This window comes from Rhea americana, unplaced genomic scaffold (assembly GCF_003343005.1).
Source record: "Rhea americana isolate MKP2758 unplaced genomic scaffold, rheAme1 scaffold_4, whole genome shotgun sequence".
NCBI classification, from domain to species: Eukaryota; Metazoa; Chordata; class Aves; order Rheiformes; family Rheidae; genus Rhea; species Rhea americana.
Window position 1 is genome coordinate 7,039,370 of NW_028186534.1, and position 20,616 is coordinate 7,059,985.

General features: G+C 38.0%; 1 protein-coding gene across 5 annotated transcripts in view; it reads left to right on the forward strand.

Annotated features, from left to right (window-relative positions):
* Positions 1-20,616, forward strand: part of TSHZ2 (teashirt zinc finger homeobox 2) — a 225,633-nt gene that overhangs the window by 128,630 nt on the left and 76,387 nt on the right. For 4 of the 5 annotated variants that reach the window (XM_085314079.1, XM_085314083.1, XM_085314081.1 and 1 more), the window contains exon 2: positions 10,278-13,356. In XM_085314079.1, the coding sequence (XP_085170205.1) occupies positions 10,278-13,348 (3,071 nt within the window). In that variant the 3' untranslated portion in view covers positions 13,349-13,356. Of the gene's footprint in view, positions 1-10,277; positions 13,357-16,978 lie in introns of all 5 variants that reach the window. The other variant, XM_085314082.1, reaches the window with a different exon arrangement.

The window sequence follows — 20,616 nt, forward strand, 5'->3', positions numbered from 1 at the left end:
AGGACCTGATTCTCCCAGAACTTCAGATAAAATAGTTTAAAAAGTTCATGCTACCACAGTCAGCACCAACACTCTTGTGATCATGCCTCTCCCAGAGAAGGAGGGACAGTCTCAGGCTGGACCTTACAAGAAGGTAACTGCAGCTTTAAAATGCATTTTAGTGGGGCACAGGCTGGCGCTTATCATGGCTGGTGCTTCCATCTCCCTGTTGTCCTCAGTGAAACATGAAAAGCAGCATCAGGCACTCTGTGCATCACCTTCCTCTGGCAGAGCTGTCTCAATATTATKTATGTGGATCCATATATACCATGACTTGCATATATTCTGTTGGGATACTTGTGTAGGTATCCCTTTTTCTGGCACAAGGGCAAGGGATAAAAAAGAGATGTGGACTAAAATGAGTAGTGTTGCCAGTTTAACCTGGTCRTGTCAGTTCTCGAGGGAGGAAAGTTATCCCTCTGATGAACTGTTACCTACGGACTCTGCTCTTTTCCCCAGCGCGGGCTGAATTCTGGCTGCTGTATGTGACTGGAAATGGCACTGTGCATGAGTAGACGGCATGTCTGAAGGAGATGTTTTGACCTTTCTCATCTCTGACTGGTGTTGCAAAGATGGAGTGATGTAGAACAGAGATTTTGTGACAGAGTAATAATAAGAAAGAATCTGACTGCCAGTTGCTCATTATTGGATCTCTTTTAAATGCCAGAACCTTCTGTGTTTGCCTTCAAACAACACTGAGTACCTAAATCACCATAGTAAACAGATATAGAAAGAGACAGAAAGGTTAAAAGTGTACTCATAATCTCTTGCTTTTCCTCCTAAACATGTTTGATAGCAATATTGTTTCTTAAAAACAGTATGACCTCATTTGTAAAGCAATATTCATGCTAAACTAGTCAGCTGTTAAATATACCCAGCACTGTGCATTATGATGAAGCTAAACCAGAATTTCAATTATTTTCTGGACACATTTAAAATTATAATACTTTACTGGGTTAGTGTTATAGTTCATCCAAATTACTCACAAAGTATCATATCAATCTCTTGCAACTGCTTATTGCTTACATATCTGAGAAGTTAGTCAAAGTAAGATGCTGGCTGGGGTAATGACCTTCATGCTGGCTTAGTGCTTTGATGGTTATACGGCTATAAGTGCAGGGATGTCTAATGGTCAAAAGTCAGTATTTGTTGGCCATAATATTTGTCACAAAAGAAACAGACTATTCATTTGGACGAGCATTTGCAACAGTGTGTTCCTAAAAGGAAAATAAAGAGGGAAATAAAACACTTGATGATCTGTGTATTCTTCACTAGTATCCCTTTTACACTGAAATCCCAGCAAGTAAAAATCCACACTTGAAAATCATTCGCAGTTTTTTATTGCCTGGAATGCAACACCAAACAAAACAAAAAGACAAGGAAGCTATATTTCGTTATCCCCCCCTTTCTACTTATGTGCCTTATCTAAAGAGATTTTAAGAGATAAATGATGTTGCAAGCATGGTTTAACCAGCTGTGAGTAACCAGCACAGATTTATGAATATTACTGGCAAGGGTGGCTTAAAGCAGATTTCACTGTAGTATGGCTGTGTATCCAAAGGGAAAATCAAAGGGCCCACTGCTCTTTAGACAAATCTTATAGTAATAGTGTACTTTTAAAGCCATATTAATATTTTTTAAAATAAGCTATAATATCAGGGTCTAGTCAACAAGTTATTGTAAGGAACTTACATTTTATTCAGCATCCTCAGCTGTGCATGAATTCTATGCTTTAATAAATACATCTTAGAAACACTGTTAATTTTGCCTGTATCTACAGTCAAATTGTAAAGCTTAGTRCCCAAGGAGCTCCTCAGATTTTCAGCTTACTGTGTAAGTGTTGTGGACTTCCCAGTGTGCTCTTCCCAAACACATACAGTACGTAGCAGTCTGCAGTTCAGCAGGTAGGAAGCAAAGAAACTAAGCTTTTGAAATGAAAAGGACTGCTTGTTATCAGTGAAAACATCCGCGCTTTGAACTGACCCTAAGTGACTTGCCAGAGGCCACCTTGGAAATCAGTGGTGGCTTCTGGAGTTGTAACATTCGACAATTGCCTATCCCTTGCCCTCTTGTCAGATTTTCTGCTCTTGTCAGATTTTCTAGCAAGGCTGGCTTATTTAATCTCTAGTTATATTACTGAAATCAGGCTGCAATTTTTTACATATTAAAAACAATTATTAATTAATTATGGTAATGAAGCAACATTGTTCCATAACTTCTCTCTATGGCAGGATGCCTATCAACTCCTACCCTGYTGGGACAAGCTTAACACATGTTTAAGAGCTTTCTTGAATTGCAGCCTAAAGTCTTCTGCATTAAACTGGGTTCTCCATCATACCTAGCCAAGCTGGTCTGTTTGGAATTGCAGATGCCAAGAAATAAGAAGCTTTTTAAAATAATAATCTAATAATCAAATAATTTACTTCTCACATAATGCTATTCAGTGCACTGAGCAAGCATTATTTATTAACAGAAATAATAATTTCCCACAGTAGTTGATCATACCTAAACACTCAAAACCAACTGTGTGAAGGGCCAGTACTTAAAAGATTTTTGCATGTTGAATATAGTAATGAAAAGGAATATGATTATATGGAGCTATTTTTAGAATAAATATCATGCTTTCCTATGCAGAATTCTTCACTCTGATCAAGAGTCTTTCAGAAGTGCTGATCTTACACGAGTTTATTACATTAAATTTGTCTATCCTTGGGTTTACCSCTGTATATATGCAGAGCCGGGGCCCAACTCATTTCAACAGGAATACGTTGTAAAGAAATGCTGTCCATGAGATAAGCCATGGAGTAAATAGAAACGATTCAACATTTTCTCTTTTTTGGGATAAAAAGCAAGTGTCCATAAACATAATCCTGTGCTTCTTTCTATTTATAATTGTATTTAATATAAATGTATTTCATTACTGGAGAGCAGTCTTCACGGCCATACAATAGCAAACAAATTCTTCAGAACCATCTTTAATTATTCATTTGGCTGTACTATATTTTATGCTACTTTTCATAAATGTTAATCTTTATTACTGCCCTACCAGGAAAAAAAAGAGAGAAAGAAAGAAATACCTGTTATTAAATGACCTATCAGACTGACATGGATAAATGTTGGTAGCTATTTAATTGTTTCCCATCTGCAGTTTTATACAGTTTCTATCAAACTGAAGGGTAATTTTTTTAGTAGCTGCTTATTTTAAATGTACAAAACCCTTGTGTGTAATTCCATTAGCTGCCCTACAGCATTGCAATCTACAGTTTCCCTGAGGCTGTTGTGAAATATTGATGAAATCCTTGCTTTTGTGGCTTCCTCTGATACACTAAACATTTGTCTGATGTTAGTTGAACTTGAATGGATCTGTTCAGAGTTATATCAGTAGTGACTTCAAAGGCTGTAAAGGCTGTTACAGTTTTTTTTAACAAACTGAAGTTTCAAAGCCTTACCATGTGGTACTTTAAAAAAAACAAAGTTCATATCAAATGAACCAAAGTGCTAGTGATACACTAGTAAGACTCATTACAATTTCAATTATATAGATATATATATTTTTTTTCTTTGTAATTCCGACTGGTAGCTTGTATCATTTAAGGAAATTTAGATGGGCATTTAGRGGAACCCCAAATGATGAAAGAAGGAAAACATAATTTGAAACTGGGATTTAGAAGGTGAGATAGCACTGTGCTGCTATCCCTAAYAGTAGACGGGGCAGGAGGAAACTGAACCAAGGCTAAGAGAGACAAAAGTTTCGGGCTTCTGTTCCGTAAAGCAGTTCACGCTGACGCAATTAAAACGGCTAAACGAGAAAACGTATTCGCTCCTCCTGTGTTCCCTCCATCGTCGAGGCCCCRCGGCCGCCCGGGCAGCGGCAGAGGGGCAGTAATGGCGGCCGGCGCGAGGTAAGGGCCGCGCCAGGGGCCAATCCGGGCCAGGCGGCAGGGCGGGCGCGCTCACAAAATGGCGGTGCGGGTGGGTCGCGCGGGTCCTGGTGAGCACACTAGCTCCAGCTTTCCTAGGAAGCGTACTGGGCAAAAATACTGCCTGGTGTAGTATCAAGCGCCTTCAGCTGGTTGAAACAATGCAGTGGTGAGTTCCAGGGCTTTGTAGGAAATAGCAGACACCGGTGTTTCTACCTGAAGGCAGATTGCTCACTGAGGCGGTGCAGCCTGCCATGAGGAACCTCAAACGCTGGCCCTGAACACAGTTAAATCCTCGTCTGCAACAGCTAGCACCTGACTGGAGCTGCTTTTTTCTATTAGTCTGATAACCAGCTGTGTAAATGAGCCTGTCCTTAAGGAAAGTTAYTCAGGAAGAAACTCCATGGTAATTCCTCTATGGTTGGGACTCCCAGTCCAGTGGCTTACATCAGCTTTCCTCTCTTTCTTCAGTACTCCTTTTGTTTGTTTCTTCTTCTTCTTTTGTCTTTTTTTTTCTTTTCTGTTTTGCTATGGGATTTGCTTAGAGTTTGAGTGTTGCTCACAAACCAGTACACTGCATGTGTCATCTTACCTTGACTCGTAGCTGTGGAGGACATAACATACAAGATGCATCTTTTGTCTTTCTGCTGCTGAAAGTCCCACTGAAGCTAGAGAGTGTTTTGTCTTCCTAACCAGTAGGAAATTGGACATTTAATGGAAAATTTTATAATAGAAGAACTAATTGGAATACAGAAAAATGGAATCCCAAAATTGCTTTTTTTCAGCTTCATATATAAATAAATGTTTATGGATCCCTGGAATTGTTTTTGTGTGTTTAAATTTGGAGGTGGCAGAAGCCACTCCAGGAGCGGTTGGAGCTTGTAGCTGCCTTTCCTTTCTCCTGATCAGCAGTGGTTTGCAAGTTCATCACCATAGAGGTTGTGTTTTCTGTAGTAGGGTACTGGGTCTCTCTTTTCCTAGTCTTCAAGAAATATACATTTGTGGCGTTGTACCACCTGCTCTAACTAGTTAAGAAGAAAAAAAAAATAAGAAAAATAGTCTCTTTGAGTTTATAGGTTCTCTTGGGTGTAAAATTGCATCACTAGGATGATGACTGAAACTTCACCACTGAACTGCAAAGTGAATTGGGATGCAATGGTAAATAGTGATAGAATCAAAAAGTGGAAATAATTTCCCATTATCCAAAATAATTAACTGGCCTGTGAGAAAAGAGACAGTGTAGCATATTCAGCGTTTTCTGAGATTTTGAGAATATCTATACCATTTCTCAGTACCCTGAAACCCATGACTTTAGGGTGAATCTCATGCTATCAGGACATTCAGACTAGATGACATAGATGTTCTCTTTTTTTCAATGCCTATGATTCAAAAATTCTCTATTCCCTTAATGGTAAGAATGGTAACCTTCCTGTGGCTTTTCTTTCCATGTTGTAGAACTTAACAGAAAGTTACTTCCCTGATACAGAAATTTTTACTATAGTCTAAAAAGCTCTGAAATCATGTAATTCACTCTTATTCATTTGTTTTGTGTGTTCTTTACATAAAACTCTATTGCATTTCCAGAGTGCTCCATTGGTTTTAATCCTGTTGAATTCCAGAGTGTCTTTGATATGACAGTTATGCAGTAGAGTAGGGACTGGGTTTTTTTCTCAATTGCCAATTTATCTCTTCAGCTGATTTTCAGACTGGGCTGAATCTGCAGCCATGAACTTTCTACAAAGAGCTAAGTTAAAATTYGTCTTTGGGTAGCTAACGTACTTAGACATTTTTAGAGAAAGGAATGAGAAGTGGTCATTATCCATTATCTACATGAAATATTTCAGAGAAAGGAACAGCTTTTTCCAAACACGAAAAGATGCTTGAGTTGAAGCCAGACAAGAAGGAAACAAGATCACCTTATAGTACTGTGAGATTGCTCTGCTAATGATGTTATTTCAAGTAAAATTGGAATATATGTATGAAAAAGTGCAGATGGTCCATGGGTTTTACACGGATTAGCAGTGGTGTTCTGGACAATGATTCACTGTCCCTTTTCTTGGCAGAAAATAAATTTTCCAGTCTTGGAAAGAAGCATATATATATATATAAAGAAATGTKTCTTTATGTGGAAAAAGAGAGCAAGTTTGAGTGAAAATAGCATCCACTGGTGGAAAAGTTAACAGTAAAAATGCACACTTCAAAAAACAAAAAAATGTATTCACACTCTGCAGTCCAAGTTCAGAAGTGATGTATAATGTGGTGTAAGTTACACGTTAGTGTGGGAGGATGAGGGACTGAAAGTCCATCTGTGTTCARCATCACCGGGAGCCTGGCTTAGTGTTGCCTGCGCAGTAGGGTCAAGGTTTCAAGATAAATGTAGATGGAGTTTTAGATCCATAATTTCAAAAAAGAATATTTGCAGATGCATGAGCTAGACCTTTTTATCTTTTAATTACTTTGCAGAAAAATACTAGAAGTATCTAAGAAAATGTTCTACTTTGAAATGCAATATCAGCTGTTTACTGCATCCCTTGTCCTAGAGAAGCAAATTTGCTTAAGTTATCATGAATCTGACCACAAAGTTATGGAGGAAAATAAATAAGTTAAAACATTTTAGAACTTTATCTAATGGTTACTATTCATATGATAATATYCTCCACAGTTATGTCATGATTTCAAGATACACTATATTGGGATCAATCAGAATTAAAACCAAATACTATATTTCCATTGAGGAAGCCAAAAATTGCCTCCATTCAATGCTCTTAAGTTCCTGGGTTTTGTCTGTTCTTGAAGATAGTAAAGTTTCAGTTTGTCAGTTTGCAGGACTGAAAACTTAAATCTCTGTTTAGATCTTTTTAATTTTGGTGGGAAAAATTCTCAGCTGAGAAAAGGAGAAAGCATTTACCTGGTCAGTGAGTTTGGATTTTTTTTAATTCTTTTTCTATTAGATAGCTATATATGAGCAGCTCAGAGGTTTGGAATATCAGAATAAGCCTGAGGGAGAACTGGTGAGAAGAGAACAGGTCACTCAACAATTTATTATGTGAACATCACTGTGATGTGCAAAATTCGTACTTCTTATTACTACATTTAAAACGTGAGTGTTTGGGCTTCAGACATAAAACATACATAATGCAAAGTCCACTCAAATTAATGTTATTTCTGTTAAATAGCTACATCAGTTCGTATCAGGCTTTACATATAGTGAAATCTTACTCCAGCACTGTTGGAAGGACACATGCATTTCCTGTACCCCTAGGTTGCCTAAACAGAACTCTTCATTGTCCTTAAAATGCCCACAGCAATTTAAATCATTTAAATAAACAGAAATAGTTTTCCCCATATGATGTTGTATTGCATTTTCAAAGCTGCCCAGAACCCTTAGCCATTATTAATAATGGACCTGACTGATGATGGTTTTGTGAAATTTCTAATAAGTTACTTTACCGCTTTAATACATTGTGTCTGCATGTAATGCAGCCAAAAAAGAAAGAGAAAAAAGAGGATTTCTCAGCACGAGTTACTCTTCTGTAAAGGTTATAGTAAACATGTCAATGCCTAATTAAGCAGAAAATTTTATCTGTATTGTGGGGGATGTGCAGCTGTCTGGTACTTCTGCTTCTTCTAGTAAATCCTTTTAGAAGGACAAAGAACATTGTAAGGAAGAAACTACAGTATGTAGCTTCCAAAGGAAAAAATGACCTTCTTGTGAAAAATGGGTTAATAGTATTCACAGAGTTCATACAGAAATAGAGAATCAAATTTGCAATGATCCAAAACTATGTGAGTGCTATTTGTTGTCTGTTTTGTCTGCTTCCTTCACTGAATTCCCTCCTTATTTTTGTTTTGCTCTGTGTAATCTGCTTGGCACTGTGATACATCTTGGCAAGGGGCCAACGTTGCTACCTACGCTATACAGTATCTCTAACACCGCAAGAATAATGTCAGTCCTGCTCATCAGTTCGTGCTGGTTGTTTAACARGGTTACTGTTCATGACGTGTAGGAGCTTTTTGCCTCCTTTCTCATTCTCCAYGTCCCCCTTAAATATTATGAACTCAGAAAGGGGGTGCGTGGACACCGTTATCTGGTCGTTAGGGAAGAGGGTTGGGGAGGTGAAATACATATGTTTCATTCTCAGTGTTGTTTTTGCTGCCTGCCTCAGTCTGATCATCTGTAAAGGGGGCTACTTACTTGCTGTACCCTAACACACTGTTAAGCCTCATTTGTTCAATATTTAACAAGAACTTTGTCCTTCTTCGCTGAAAGCTTTTGCTGAAGTGCATGATGTTCCTAGCACTRCATGATCATTATTTTATCCTGCTAAAATAGTGCCCAGGCCATTCACTCAACATTACTGTTAACTTTACCTCTGGTTGTGAAGCCAGGTATCATCCCTGCAGTACATCAAGCTCTGAGGCCAGTGCAGTCCATGGTTGTCCCACAGCCATGGGAATGGCAAGGAGACTCGCATGSATTTTGTAGTACAGTTGCAGACAGTCCTCATTTCCCTGTGTTTACACTTCAAGTTCATTCAAGGAAACTGTTTCTCAAGTTCTGGTTCATTTCTTTGGCCTGATGGTAAATACTTGTTGTGAGAGGTGAGGTACTCTCCTCTGATCATTTCTTCTTACGTGGAAATGGATTGAAATGGATTGAAAAATTGAAACATGTATCTGAAAAAATCAGAGAAGGCTTTGTCCATATGTTAATCAAAATGCTTCTGCCTTCCTCTCCATCTCTTTTCATTAGTTAAAAGGGTATCATTTGTGCAGGAATACCAAATTCAAGAGGGCAAAATGAGCCAGGTCCTCAGAAAAATGAGCTTTTATCAGAAGATGGAAAGGAACTGGATTTTAAATAAATAACACTTTTAGGCTTATTTACCTTGTGCTTTCCAAGCTTTTATTGCTGTGTTTTCAAGCTCTACTTCACAGTTACGAGTAGAAGAGTTCTATTTTATTTTCACACGGTTACTTTTAGTGACAGCTTTGATTTTGAGGTGGGTTTTTTTTTGTTTGACATAATTATCTGACACAGGAAGTGAGGTCTTAGAAAATACAGCAAAGTATTTCTGCGACTGCTGTGCAGTCACAAGGGTTAGCAGTACTTGGTTTGCTCCTGACTGACAGGGCATGTAAATGTATCTCATATGAAGACCTGCATTTCTGAAATCAACATTCAGTTTTGATGAGCGGCTGTCAATAAAAGTGAATTGTTTCAGTGTCTACTTGCATGGTACATAATAGCTTTGCAATAGCTGTTAAAAAATTACACTGGAGTTTTGTGAAAACATATCTGAATTACTTGTTCTATTCTGTCACTTCTTGTGGRAGTCTGAGAGTGAATTCTTGACTCTGGTGAATCGATGGAAATTTAGCCACTGACTGTAACAGTACTAGTTCACCTTAAGAATCCTTTTCTCCCACCCTTCAATCTGTTTTTAACCAGATTATCTCCTGTAATTTGAGTAGAATTACTGCTGATCTAGAGCCAGAAGAAAAAATAACTGAATTCCTTAATTAATTTTAAAATTTACAACTCTTCCAGTATCAAGTTCATCTTATTAATTAAATAGTTCATTCGTCAAAGAAAATTACTCTGGACTTGTTCTACTTTTTTGGTTTTACAGTTAACTTTGGTGTCCCTCTGTTACATCCCAATACTCTTCTGTAATTTCCAGGGTTCTTGCCATGAAATATATGTATTTTTTTTTTATCAAAGCACTATTTGCTTTATGATATACAGTATATTACTTTTACAAACAAAAGAGTTCCACTTAAGCCTATTAGCTCTTTCAGATGTTGTATTTTGACATATAAATTATTTGTGTAGATTCTGAAGCGCTTTTTTAGGTGATCAAATGGCAAAAGATTGCTGTACCTAGATGATTCTATGAACCAGAAAGATTATGGCAGTTATTTTTCTTCTGTTCCTTGCCAATTCTACCCTTTCTTTCACTGAGGCTCAAAACAATTTGATAGAATTGAAGCTTTTAGTATAAACTTAAAAATTCTTGTATACAAATTTKCCAACTGTCCCAATCCAGGACAGTTAGAATTATACTCCTATGACAGGAAAATTATTAACTCAGAATCTCTGGCAGTTATAAAGAATTATGATCATCTGCCAATAAAATGCAGCAACTGCCACAAAAAGAGACATCATTTGGCTTTTTTTCACTTCTAGTACTAACAGACAATAAAGTTGTAGATTAAAGCGAAGTCCAGTATGGAAAGCACATAGTGAAATTAGAAATGTCAAACTGTAGTATTCTCCCTTAACATGTTATTTCATATATTGACATTACATTTCAGGTTATGTCCAAGAGGAAGATTTAAAGGAAGAGGAAGATATAAAGGAGGAGGAAGATGATGATGATGACAACAATTCAAGTGCTCAACTTCAGGGCAGCAATGACACTGGTACAGATGAGGAGCATGAACTGGGACCTGAGCAAAAAGGGAACTTTAGTTACCAGAATTCTCCAGTCAGTCATATATCTAATCAGGATGCAGAAAATGAATCACTACTGAGTGATGGTAGTGACCATGTGACAGATATTAAAAGCATTTGCTCTAGAGAACYACAGGATCCAAAAACTGGTGCCCATCCCAAAGGCCAGAATGAAGCACATGATTGCATGGATAAAATGACAGCAGTCTATGCCAATATACTGTCAGACTCTTATTGGACAGGCTTAGGGCTTGGTTTCAAGTTGTCTAACTCGGAAAAGAGGAGTTGTGACAACAGAAATGGAGGTAACAAAGCTGATTTTGATTGGCACCAAGATGCATTGTCAAAAAGCTTACAACAGAATTTACCTTCCAGACCTGTCTCAAAACCTAACCTGTTCAGTTCAGTCCAGCTCTACAGGCAGAGCAGCAAAATGTGTGGAGCTGTATTCACTGGTGCTAGCAGGTTTAGGTGCAGGCAGTGCAGTGCTGCCTATGACACTTTGGTGGAACTAACGGTTCATATGAATGAAACAGGTCATTACCAAGATGACAACCATAAAAAGGACAAGCACAGACCTACCAGCTACTCAAAGCCCCGAAAAAGGGCTTTCCAGGACATGGACAAGGAAGATGCACAAAAAGTTCTGAAATGTATGTTCTGTGGTGACTCTTTTGATTCCCTTCAAGATCTGAGTGTTCATATGATAAAAACAAAACATTACCAAAAAGTGCCTTTGAAGGAGCCGRTACCAACCATTTCTTCAAAAATGGTCACTCCAGCAAAGAAACGTGTGTTTGATGTTAACAGGCCTTGTTCCCCCGATTCCACAACGGGGTCTTTCTCGGATACTTTTTCTCCTCAGAAGAATGCAAACATGCAGTTATCATCTAACAACCGCTATGGCTATCAAAATGGCGCCAGCTATACATGGCAATTTGAGGCCTGTAAATCCCAGATTTTGAAGTGTATGGAATGTGGAAGCTCACATGACACCTTGCAGCAGCTTACTACTCATATGATGGTCACTGGCCATTTCTTGAAAGTCACAAGTTCAGCTTCAAAAAAAGGAAAGCAACTCGTTCTGGATCCTTTAGCTGTGGAAAAGATGCAATCACTGTCTGAAGCACCAGCCAATGACAGCCCGGTTTCAAAGACAACCAGTAAATCATCTTCAGAATGCATAGCTCCCACCTCTGAACTAAAAAAAGAAACTAAAAAAGATAAGACTGACGATACAAACAAAGATGAGAAAGTGGTGAAAACTGAAGAGTATGAAGATACACTTCAAAAACCACTAGATCCTACRATGAAATACCAGTACCTCAGAGAAGAAGATTTAGAAGATGGTTCAAAGGGTGGAGGGGATATTTTAAAGTCATTAGAGAACACTGTCACAACAGCCATCAATAAAGCTCAAAATGGAGCTCCTAGCTGGAGTGCATATCCTAGTATCCATGCAGCTTATCAGCTTTCAGAAGGAGCTAAGCCGTCTTTGCCTGTGGGTTCCCAAGTGCTGCAAATCAGGCCAACAATCACCAACAAATTGAGGCCCATAGCTCCAAAGTGGAAGGTCATGCCTCTTGTCCCTATAACAGCAAATGTGACCCAGTGCACTCAAGTGAAGAAGGAAACTGATGACAAGGAAGATGTACAAAAGGACTATGCTAAAGAGGGCATCCAAGCAGAACCTGCCCCACTGTGTCAGAATGAAAGAGAACCTCTCCTCAAATGTGAAGCTTCTGTAGAGCCAAAAAAGACAGAACCATGTCCCTTGAAAGAAGAAGACAAAATAAAAGAAGACAGTGGAAAAGAAAAACCAGTCCTCAAGGAACCAACAGCAACTTCTCTTAGTAATGGTTGTGCTGCTGCCAACCATTCTTCTGAACTGCCTTGTGTCAACCCACTTAGTGCCCTCCAGTCAGTACTGAATAATCACTTGGGCAAAGCCACTGAACCTTTACGGCCCCAATCCAACTCCAGCCCCAGCTCTAGCACAATTTCTGTGTTCCACAAACCTAATTTAAATATGATGGAGAAGCCAGTCTTATCTCCTGCTCCAACCCCACCAAAGCCTGCAAGTGTATCCAGGCACTATTTGTTTGAAAACAATGATCAGCCTATTGACCTGACCAAATCTAAAGGCAAGAAAGCTGAGTCAGCTCAAGCACAATCTTGTACTTCTCCACCTCAGAAACATGCTCTTTCTGACATTGCTGACATGGTAAAAGTTCTTCCCAAAGCTACCACGCCAAAACCTGCTTCATCTTCAAGGATCCAATCTATGAAATTAGAAATAGATGTCCGACGCTTTGAGGATGTCTCAACAGAGGTCTCTACACTGCATAAAAGGAAGGGCAGACAGTCAAACTGGAACCCTCAGCATCTTCTCATTTTGCAGGCTCAGTTTGCTTCCAGTCTCTTCCAGACTTCTGAAGGTAAATATTTATTATCAGATCTAGGCCCACAAGAGCGCATGCAGATTTCAAAATTTACTGGACTGTCGATGACCACCATCAGCCATTGGTTGGCAAATGTCAAGTACCAACTTAGGAAAACTGGAGGAACAAAGTTTTTGAAAAACATGGACAAAGGGCATCCAATCTTTTATTGCAGTGACTGTGCATCTCAGTTTCGAACACCATCTACTTACATTAGCCACTTAGAATCTCACCTAGGTTTCCAAATGAAAGACATGAACAGGCTGGCTGTGGAGCAGCAAACCAAGGTAGAGCAAGAAATCTCCAGAGTTTCAGTTCAAAGATCTCCTGAAACAATAGCTGGAGAAGAGGACACAGACTCTAAGTTCAAATGTAAGTTGTGCTGTCGGACATTTGCGAGCAAACACGCAGTAAAACTTCATCTAAGCAAAACACACAGCAAGTCACCAGAACACCATTCACAATTTGTAGCAGAAGTGGATGAAGAATAACTCTTAAGGTATGCATGCTCTATAGTGAGTTTTAATTTCATCATTTTAAGGAGGACTCTTAAGACTTTTGTATTTTTTTTAAATGTAGGAAAACGCTATAAAATGTATAATGTACTGCTGCTTTATTAATCTAATTACATGTACATATCCATTTTATAATGTTTTCAAGAAGAGAGCTCGATAAATGCTTAGCTCCATTGCCCTATATAGAAAAGTTGCTTCTTATTACTCATTTCAACATAGCTGTTTTCCCAGTTCTCACTCTCTTCTCTGTTTCTAAGAGCTAATTGATTCACATCCTAGGCAGTTCAATGTGGAGTGCAACTAAATGCTACTCTTTGCAATGCGAATACAAAAATCAGGAAAAAGTACTGAGCACCAAAGAACTGCTTACCTCTCTCCCAGAAAATCTGATTTTGGTGGGAAAAAAAAGACAATTCAGATAGAAATTAGCAAAATCTTAATTAATCCATAATTTAAAACCAAGCCTGAAAAATCTACTAATAACTCTGAAAAGCTTTTGCCTAGCAGTTCTGCTATTCTTTTGGTGCTGTTTGGATACTCAATTTTGTGACATACTTTAATAGCTCCCCTTAGTTCTGACGTGAGTGGCCTTTTTGGTTGCATCATTTTATCCTAACCTTTATCTCTGCTCAATGCTTTTTTATTCTTGACAATGTTTGATTATATTTTGTTTGAGATTGACTGGCACTCCCATCAACATATAAACATGACTAACTTCAGTGAAAGTTTCACTATAACCTGGATTTTTTTAGGCTTAATTAAGGGAGCAGCTAGATTTTTTTACACGCTTAATATTTCAATGACCTGGTAATAGGATAGTTCTACATTAATGTTGCTATGTTTTTGCTGAARGAGACACCAAATGAAGTAATGCCACAACCAATGTTAATGACATGTAATGTATTCTTCAGATGATGCACAGTTTTTGCATTTTTAATTTTATTTAACTCACAAACTTGAACTGTCTTGCTTTAAATAAACCCGTGTTACATCAACTAAAAGTCCAAAGAGAACTTGCCTATTCTAACATGTTTATTACCATCAAGGTTCTGTTAATCGTCCCCAGCAATTTCTGCAGCAAATTCAGGCTCCGTTTCTGCTCACTGAATAACCATGGGCAGATTCAGCTTTTCTCCAGTGTTTCATTACTTGAATAACATTTGGCAAATGAATTCATCAGACATAGTCAAAATTAAAGATGTGTTGTGAGTTGTTACTTAGGCCACCTGCTATTGTGGCTATTCTCTRGCTAATTGAGGCTGCAAGCACTTTGAGTTGAATACCCGTTTGTRTGAAAATTTCACATTTGTTTGCTGCAAATATTCATGAAGCTTTAAGAAACACTTTCTGTTTACAAGGCCGCACATGGACTATGCATCWCTTAAGCCCCATTAAAAAGACTACTTTTGAGCAATTTAAATGACTAATCAAAGGGTTACTTTAGGATGGACAATAGAAGCTCTTTCTGTAGAGTATAACATCAGTATTCAAGTTCAGTAAGATTTAAGTTTTGAATACATCTTGTACAAGTTGTCTGTATTTGACTGGATTTACCCTTTCTGTATATGTTATGCAGCAAAATTYGGTATAACTCAAAGGGAGTTTATTTTAAATAGTGCTAATACCCTTAAAGTTTTATTTTGGCATTTTTAACCCAGTTTTAGAACTCACTATAAAAAGGATGAAAAAATGTTCTTTGTTGTGTCTAATATAACTAATTTGCCACCTACCTATTTTATAGCCGTTCAGAATCAATATACCTGCCAAAATGTCAGAAAATTACAAGTGATTGGTTGAGGAAAAAGTATACTATACTGCCTTTCTTCTACACCAGTTAATGATTATTAAAACTCTGACATTCATAGTTTTCACACAAGAGATACGAGAGCAAACCAATAATTTGGGTAGTATCAAACAAAAGCTATCTGCCAAATATATTAATGTAACAGTTATTTTGGCATATTTGTGGCTTAATACCTGACAAATGTTTCAGATTTGGTATGAAAAGCACTGTGTTATTATTAAGATGCAAACCAAACACCCACCTTTATAAACATGATACAGTTCCTTGGGATTTCAGAACAAATACAAAGAAAAAATCCCCGAGGAACAGAGTGGTTTCTATGTTGTAATAACCTACACAGACACATTCCTGATACTATTCAGGTGATATGTAACTACATAAATAAGGTACTGTCCTACCTGCCTTTGGGTACCCAGAAATTGCTCTTCCCTTAATACTCATCCATTTCTAATTTATATCAGGATGCAGGTTGTGTCTTACCTTTGAAAAATATATTTAAATTGCAATGACAGAGTGATAGCACTGTTATCTGGAACTGTAATTTCAGTTGGTATGCATGATAGCACAAATTGTATGAAATGATGGGGTATTTTGGATAGCATTGTAAAGATTTTATTACAGTTTTGGAGCTGTAAGCTTACCTGAGTTCTGACTGTTAGAAGTGTGGAGGCCAGAGTTTRTTCATATGGGTTTCTTCCTGAGATCTCGAAGGAGACTAAATCAAATAACAGGGATTTTCAGAATTTACTTATTCTTATCATGTTATTTTTAAGATTCAGTATACATTTGAATAATCACATAGAGGAGAGCAAAGTATTTAGAAACAGGAAATATAAAGTATACCGAGACTCTTAAAATACACAAATAGATCTGCATTTACTTATTCTATGCAATATTGTAGCAAAACAAAAATAAAAATAGAAAAATATATGAAAATAAACAGAAATAACATAGTGGAAAAAAGATTTGAAGTATAACATACATAAAATACATTCTTTATTGCAATGAAAGCTCCTGTTAAGAAGTCATATTTGGAAAATGGTAAAAATCATTAAAAATATAAATGAATGATCTGGATTAGTACTATAGGAAAAATGTGTTATGTATATGGATTTTTTAAGACCTTTGTGAGGCTGTTTATAAGAATTTGCTATGAATTCTTGTTAAATGTAAAGACATACATATGTGTTTTATATTCATCTTTGCTGTTTTCTTGAATTTTTCCAACTGATATGGGCTTGGTAATATAATGTAAAATTATGTGTAATATACCATGATCAGATGTCTCTGTTCGCTTTCATTTAACCCATTTCAAATTTGTTTTTATTGCTATTCTTCAAAGAAAACCCATGAACATTAGGGAACATGGATTTAATTAGAGCTAATTTGTATGTCAACTTATACCTTTGAAAACCATTTGTTCAGTGTTTCAACTAAATTAGAAAATTTTGTTATCCTAAAAAAAAAAAAAACAGAATTATATTTCTATTTTAAAGACAAGTGATAAGATGGGCTGTAAACTGATCAGTCACTGAGGCTCTCTATGGTCTTATCTACAACTTTTTAATAAAATAAGTTTTTATAGAGTTAAATTTACCAACTTGGTTGGGGAGATYTCTTTTTCAAAAGACCCTGATAAGTAAACAAGCAACTACCTGAAATGAACTAATTTGAAAGTAAGGCTGCTGCAAAACAAAAAAAATGAGTCATAATGATAAACAGTTTTTCTCTCTGTTTCCTCCTTTGTCTTTTTTTAACCATCAAGTTTAAAGCTTCTACAGTGCTTTTTTTCTACTTTATAGGAGACAACTGACATTCTGTGGTAAATGGAAGAAAGAGCAGAGCAGAACTGAAAATCCTCTAATGCACTGACACTAACTTGCCCTCTATTGTTGAAAATGAGCAGGCAATCATGATTGTTCATCAAATGGCTCCTAATGCAGTTAAAGCATTCAGCTATAATTTCTCCTTGCATTTATAATTACTGTCATAGACTGCACACCTCAGTGAGCAGATTAAAGCTATAAACTATTTAGCCGTAGCTTTAAGATGAGGAACTTGATTTGTCTGGCAGCAGTTATTTGTTAGAGAGCTTGACACTTCACATAAAAATGACTCAACTTGATGAAGAACAATGCAGTTTAAGCAATGCAGTGATTTTAAATCAGTCATTATACCACACCCTGTAAGAATTGCAAAGCAATTTGTTAAATGATATATAGGACACGTAGATAACTGTATGTGTTAAGTATACCAAAATAGAAGATATTTTTTTCTGTGAATTTTATTTTCTCATCCCCTCCAAAACAGTAGGAGCTATTCTGAACATCATGTTGAACTATTAACCAATATTGGTGTTACATGGGCAAGCCCAGTTGCGTGAACTACTTGTCCAAAACCAGAGGTTAAAGAATTTAGGTTGGTCTTCATCTTTCACTTCTTCTTTGCAACAACATGACAGACCGAGACCCTTTCTGAAGAATCAGGCGTGATTCTGTAAGCAGATTTTACCAAAAGAACTATCAGAGACTTCTGCTTGCCAAGTTATCAGCCAGAAAGAGAGGGTTCATTGCAATGAAGTCCGTAATTGAATTTAAATACGAGTTTTCTGGCAACGTCTTGTTGGAAACTGCTGGCTTGTCCGTAGTAAAAAAAAAAATCTGTAGGAGTGCCCCATTTTCAAAATGATTTTTGTTGGAATAAACTGGGTAAAATTGCTGAGCACCAAGAAGGAGAGAAGATGAAACAGAGGAAGAGCAATTAACTTGGCCTCTCAGCTGTGCTGGAGGGCAGCAAAGTCTATGCTCAGCCAGGGACTAGCTCTAGCCATGAAAAGTTACCCTTCTGTTCTAGTCAAGTCTCAGTCCCCCAATCCTTTGAAATTTCTCACTATTTCCATAAAGCAATAGATCAGGACTTTTTTAATTTTGGCATTTTTAAATCTTCAAATTTTTCCTAGGGAAAGTGTTTTCAGTCCAGATCTTGTTCTGGTAAAACCAGTAAATGGTATGTTCTTGGCTTCCCTGAGAGGAGGGTCAGACCAGGTGTCATCAGTGGGTGTCAGCACTGATATATCAGTACAGATTTCCTTGCTTTTTATGAATACTACAAATTGCATTAAGATTGGTGTTATTTCAAATTGCATTAGTGCATCTAGCCTGCTAGGYCAACCCATATTGTTCCTAGGCTGTGTATAACCATACTGTAATGTACTATAATCATACTGTAACTGTAAAAGACAGTTCTTGCCCCCCAAAGGCAAAAACTCTTATGCTTACAAAGAAACAGCAACTTTTAAGTATTTTAACTGGATTTTGACTGACCTTGAGTRGCACCTACCTCCTCAAGCATTCAGTATTCATAAGGATATCAAAATCTTGCCTTCTCTTTACTATGTCTGATATTATTAAATGGTACAGCCTTCATAATCTATAGCAGAACATTTTTATCCAGTGAAATTTCAAAGGAAGGGTACCTGAGTCTTATTTATTTTATACCTCAGCAATTAAATAGCAAAGATCAATAACAAAAGGAAAAGACATGAGCAGCATCCAGCCCTCAAAAGCACCTTTCAGTAAAAATAATTTAGCCAGGTGATCACTCTCTGAAACTATCGTGGAGCACAGATGGAAAATGAGGAAAATTATAGATATGACTTTATGGGAGGAGGAAAGGAGGAAGAGATTTTTCACTATTTATTGGGATAATGAACAGATAATTCATGATTATTAAGCTGTAGTCTTCAGGCTGTGTTCTGTCCTCTCTTCCCATCTTCTCAGTTCAGAATTTGACTTSTTTGTGCATCTAGGCACAGTTCATTGGCTGGAGAAGGATCAGGCCTTTATGCTCATTTTCACACATCTGTGTAGTCACACATGTCTTAACACCAGWACATATCTGACTCAGAACCCTGCTAGGAAGAAGAAGAATGAGGTAGAACAAGCAACATGCAGCACAGAGCCTATTCTGGAGAAACGAACTAATAAATGTGGTGGTGTTTCTTTTCCAAGTCCATGTCTTGCTCAGGAAATGGGCAGACTTTGAGTAAGGACAATAACATTAAAACACAGCACCAGGTAGCAAAGCTACAGATCCYTGAGAGAGCTGAGCAAGTTAATACTCCACCCTCCACCTTCCTATGCCTGGAGGTTCTTGTTTTCTGAGAGCATCAGTTGACCAGGCTCTTGAAGGTGTGAGGTAAGAGGAAAGGTTTCCTGTATTTGCTTTTGCAATAGAGACCCTACTCTGAGGTGCAGAATTGCCTCTGCTGTCTCTCTTTCCCCCAACAGTCCCAGCAGCTGGACACATATGACCCAAAGCAGGGAGCATAGAGCAGCCAGGGCAACCAAGAGGAAGGGCTTGTCTGGGAGACAGGCCCTCTTCCAGGGTCCACCAAGAGCCAGAGGGAAAGGCAGAAGCTCACTAGAGCAGAGGAAGGTGGAAAGAGATGAGGACAGGAGAGTGCTTGTTCATGCTAGGAAATTTCCACATTCCCTTTATTAAAACAAAACGATTCCTCCTCCCCTCCAAAATCCCTCCCTTCCAGCACTCAACACTAGCTCTTCATCCAGGGGTCAGTACATGCAGAAGTGGGGGAGGGAAGGATGGGGGAGTGGAGGAGGTTGTCATGTCTAATGAATACCCTGAATGTATCAAGATATATATTTTTTTCATTTCAGAAAAGGTTCCATTAAGAGGGAGACAGCCCTAACATGTGCTTTGGCCCCTCATCAGATTTATGAGTATTTGCTCTGCTCTTTAATAGGAAACTCTGCAGCAACTGCCACCTTGCCTGCTCTCCCTGAGATACACAGTGGCTTCTCRGGGAAATGCACTTCATTATTAATGTGAATTTGTACATCTTTATGACACTGCTTGGGGGAAGGGGCAGGCAGAGATTTCCTGGTGATGTATGCTCATTTCTAACCATTTATTGTCCCAGACAATTGAAGAACAGTGATAAACATTTTATAGAAAGTAGAGGGTGCAGCAGTGACATTTTTGAAGGGAAAGGAGAGGTGGCTGGAGTGGTTTTGATGTGGTTGTTCCTTTCCACTCCACCCTCCCCTAGCAGCTGTGTCAGATCAAGCAACAGAGCAGCCTGTATGGTGGCAACTGCTACTTCTCCTTGTCCCCTCTTTTCTCAAGCCAACAAGGACTACTTGGTCGGTTCTTTGCTACAGTGGTAGGAGAACAGAGAAAGGAAATTTGGGTRTCTCGTACTGCAGAAGATCACAAGTCTCAGAGTGACTGAGATGTTCAGAGTCTCCATGCCTCCTTACCCCAGCAGTTTCTTTTTGATTTATTACTGAGTAACTGGACCCAGAAACCCTATGCACACAGCAGCAGCTGCAAGGCATCAAAGCCAGGAAGAGAAAGGYAAAGGGATGGTGATATGGTTTACCAGGGTGTTCTCAGCATCCTTCAGTTTCCCTTTCTA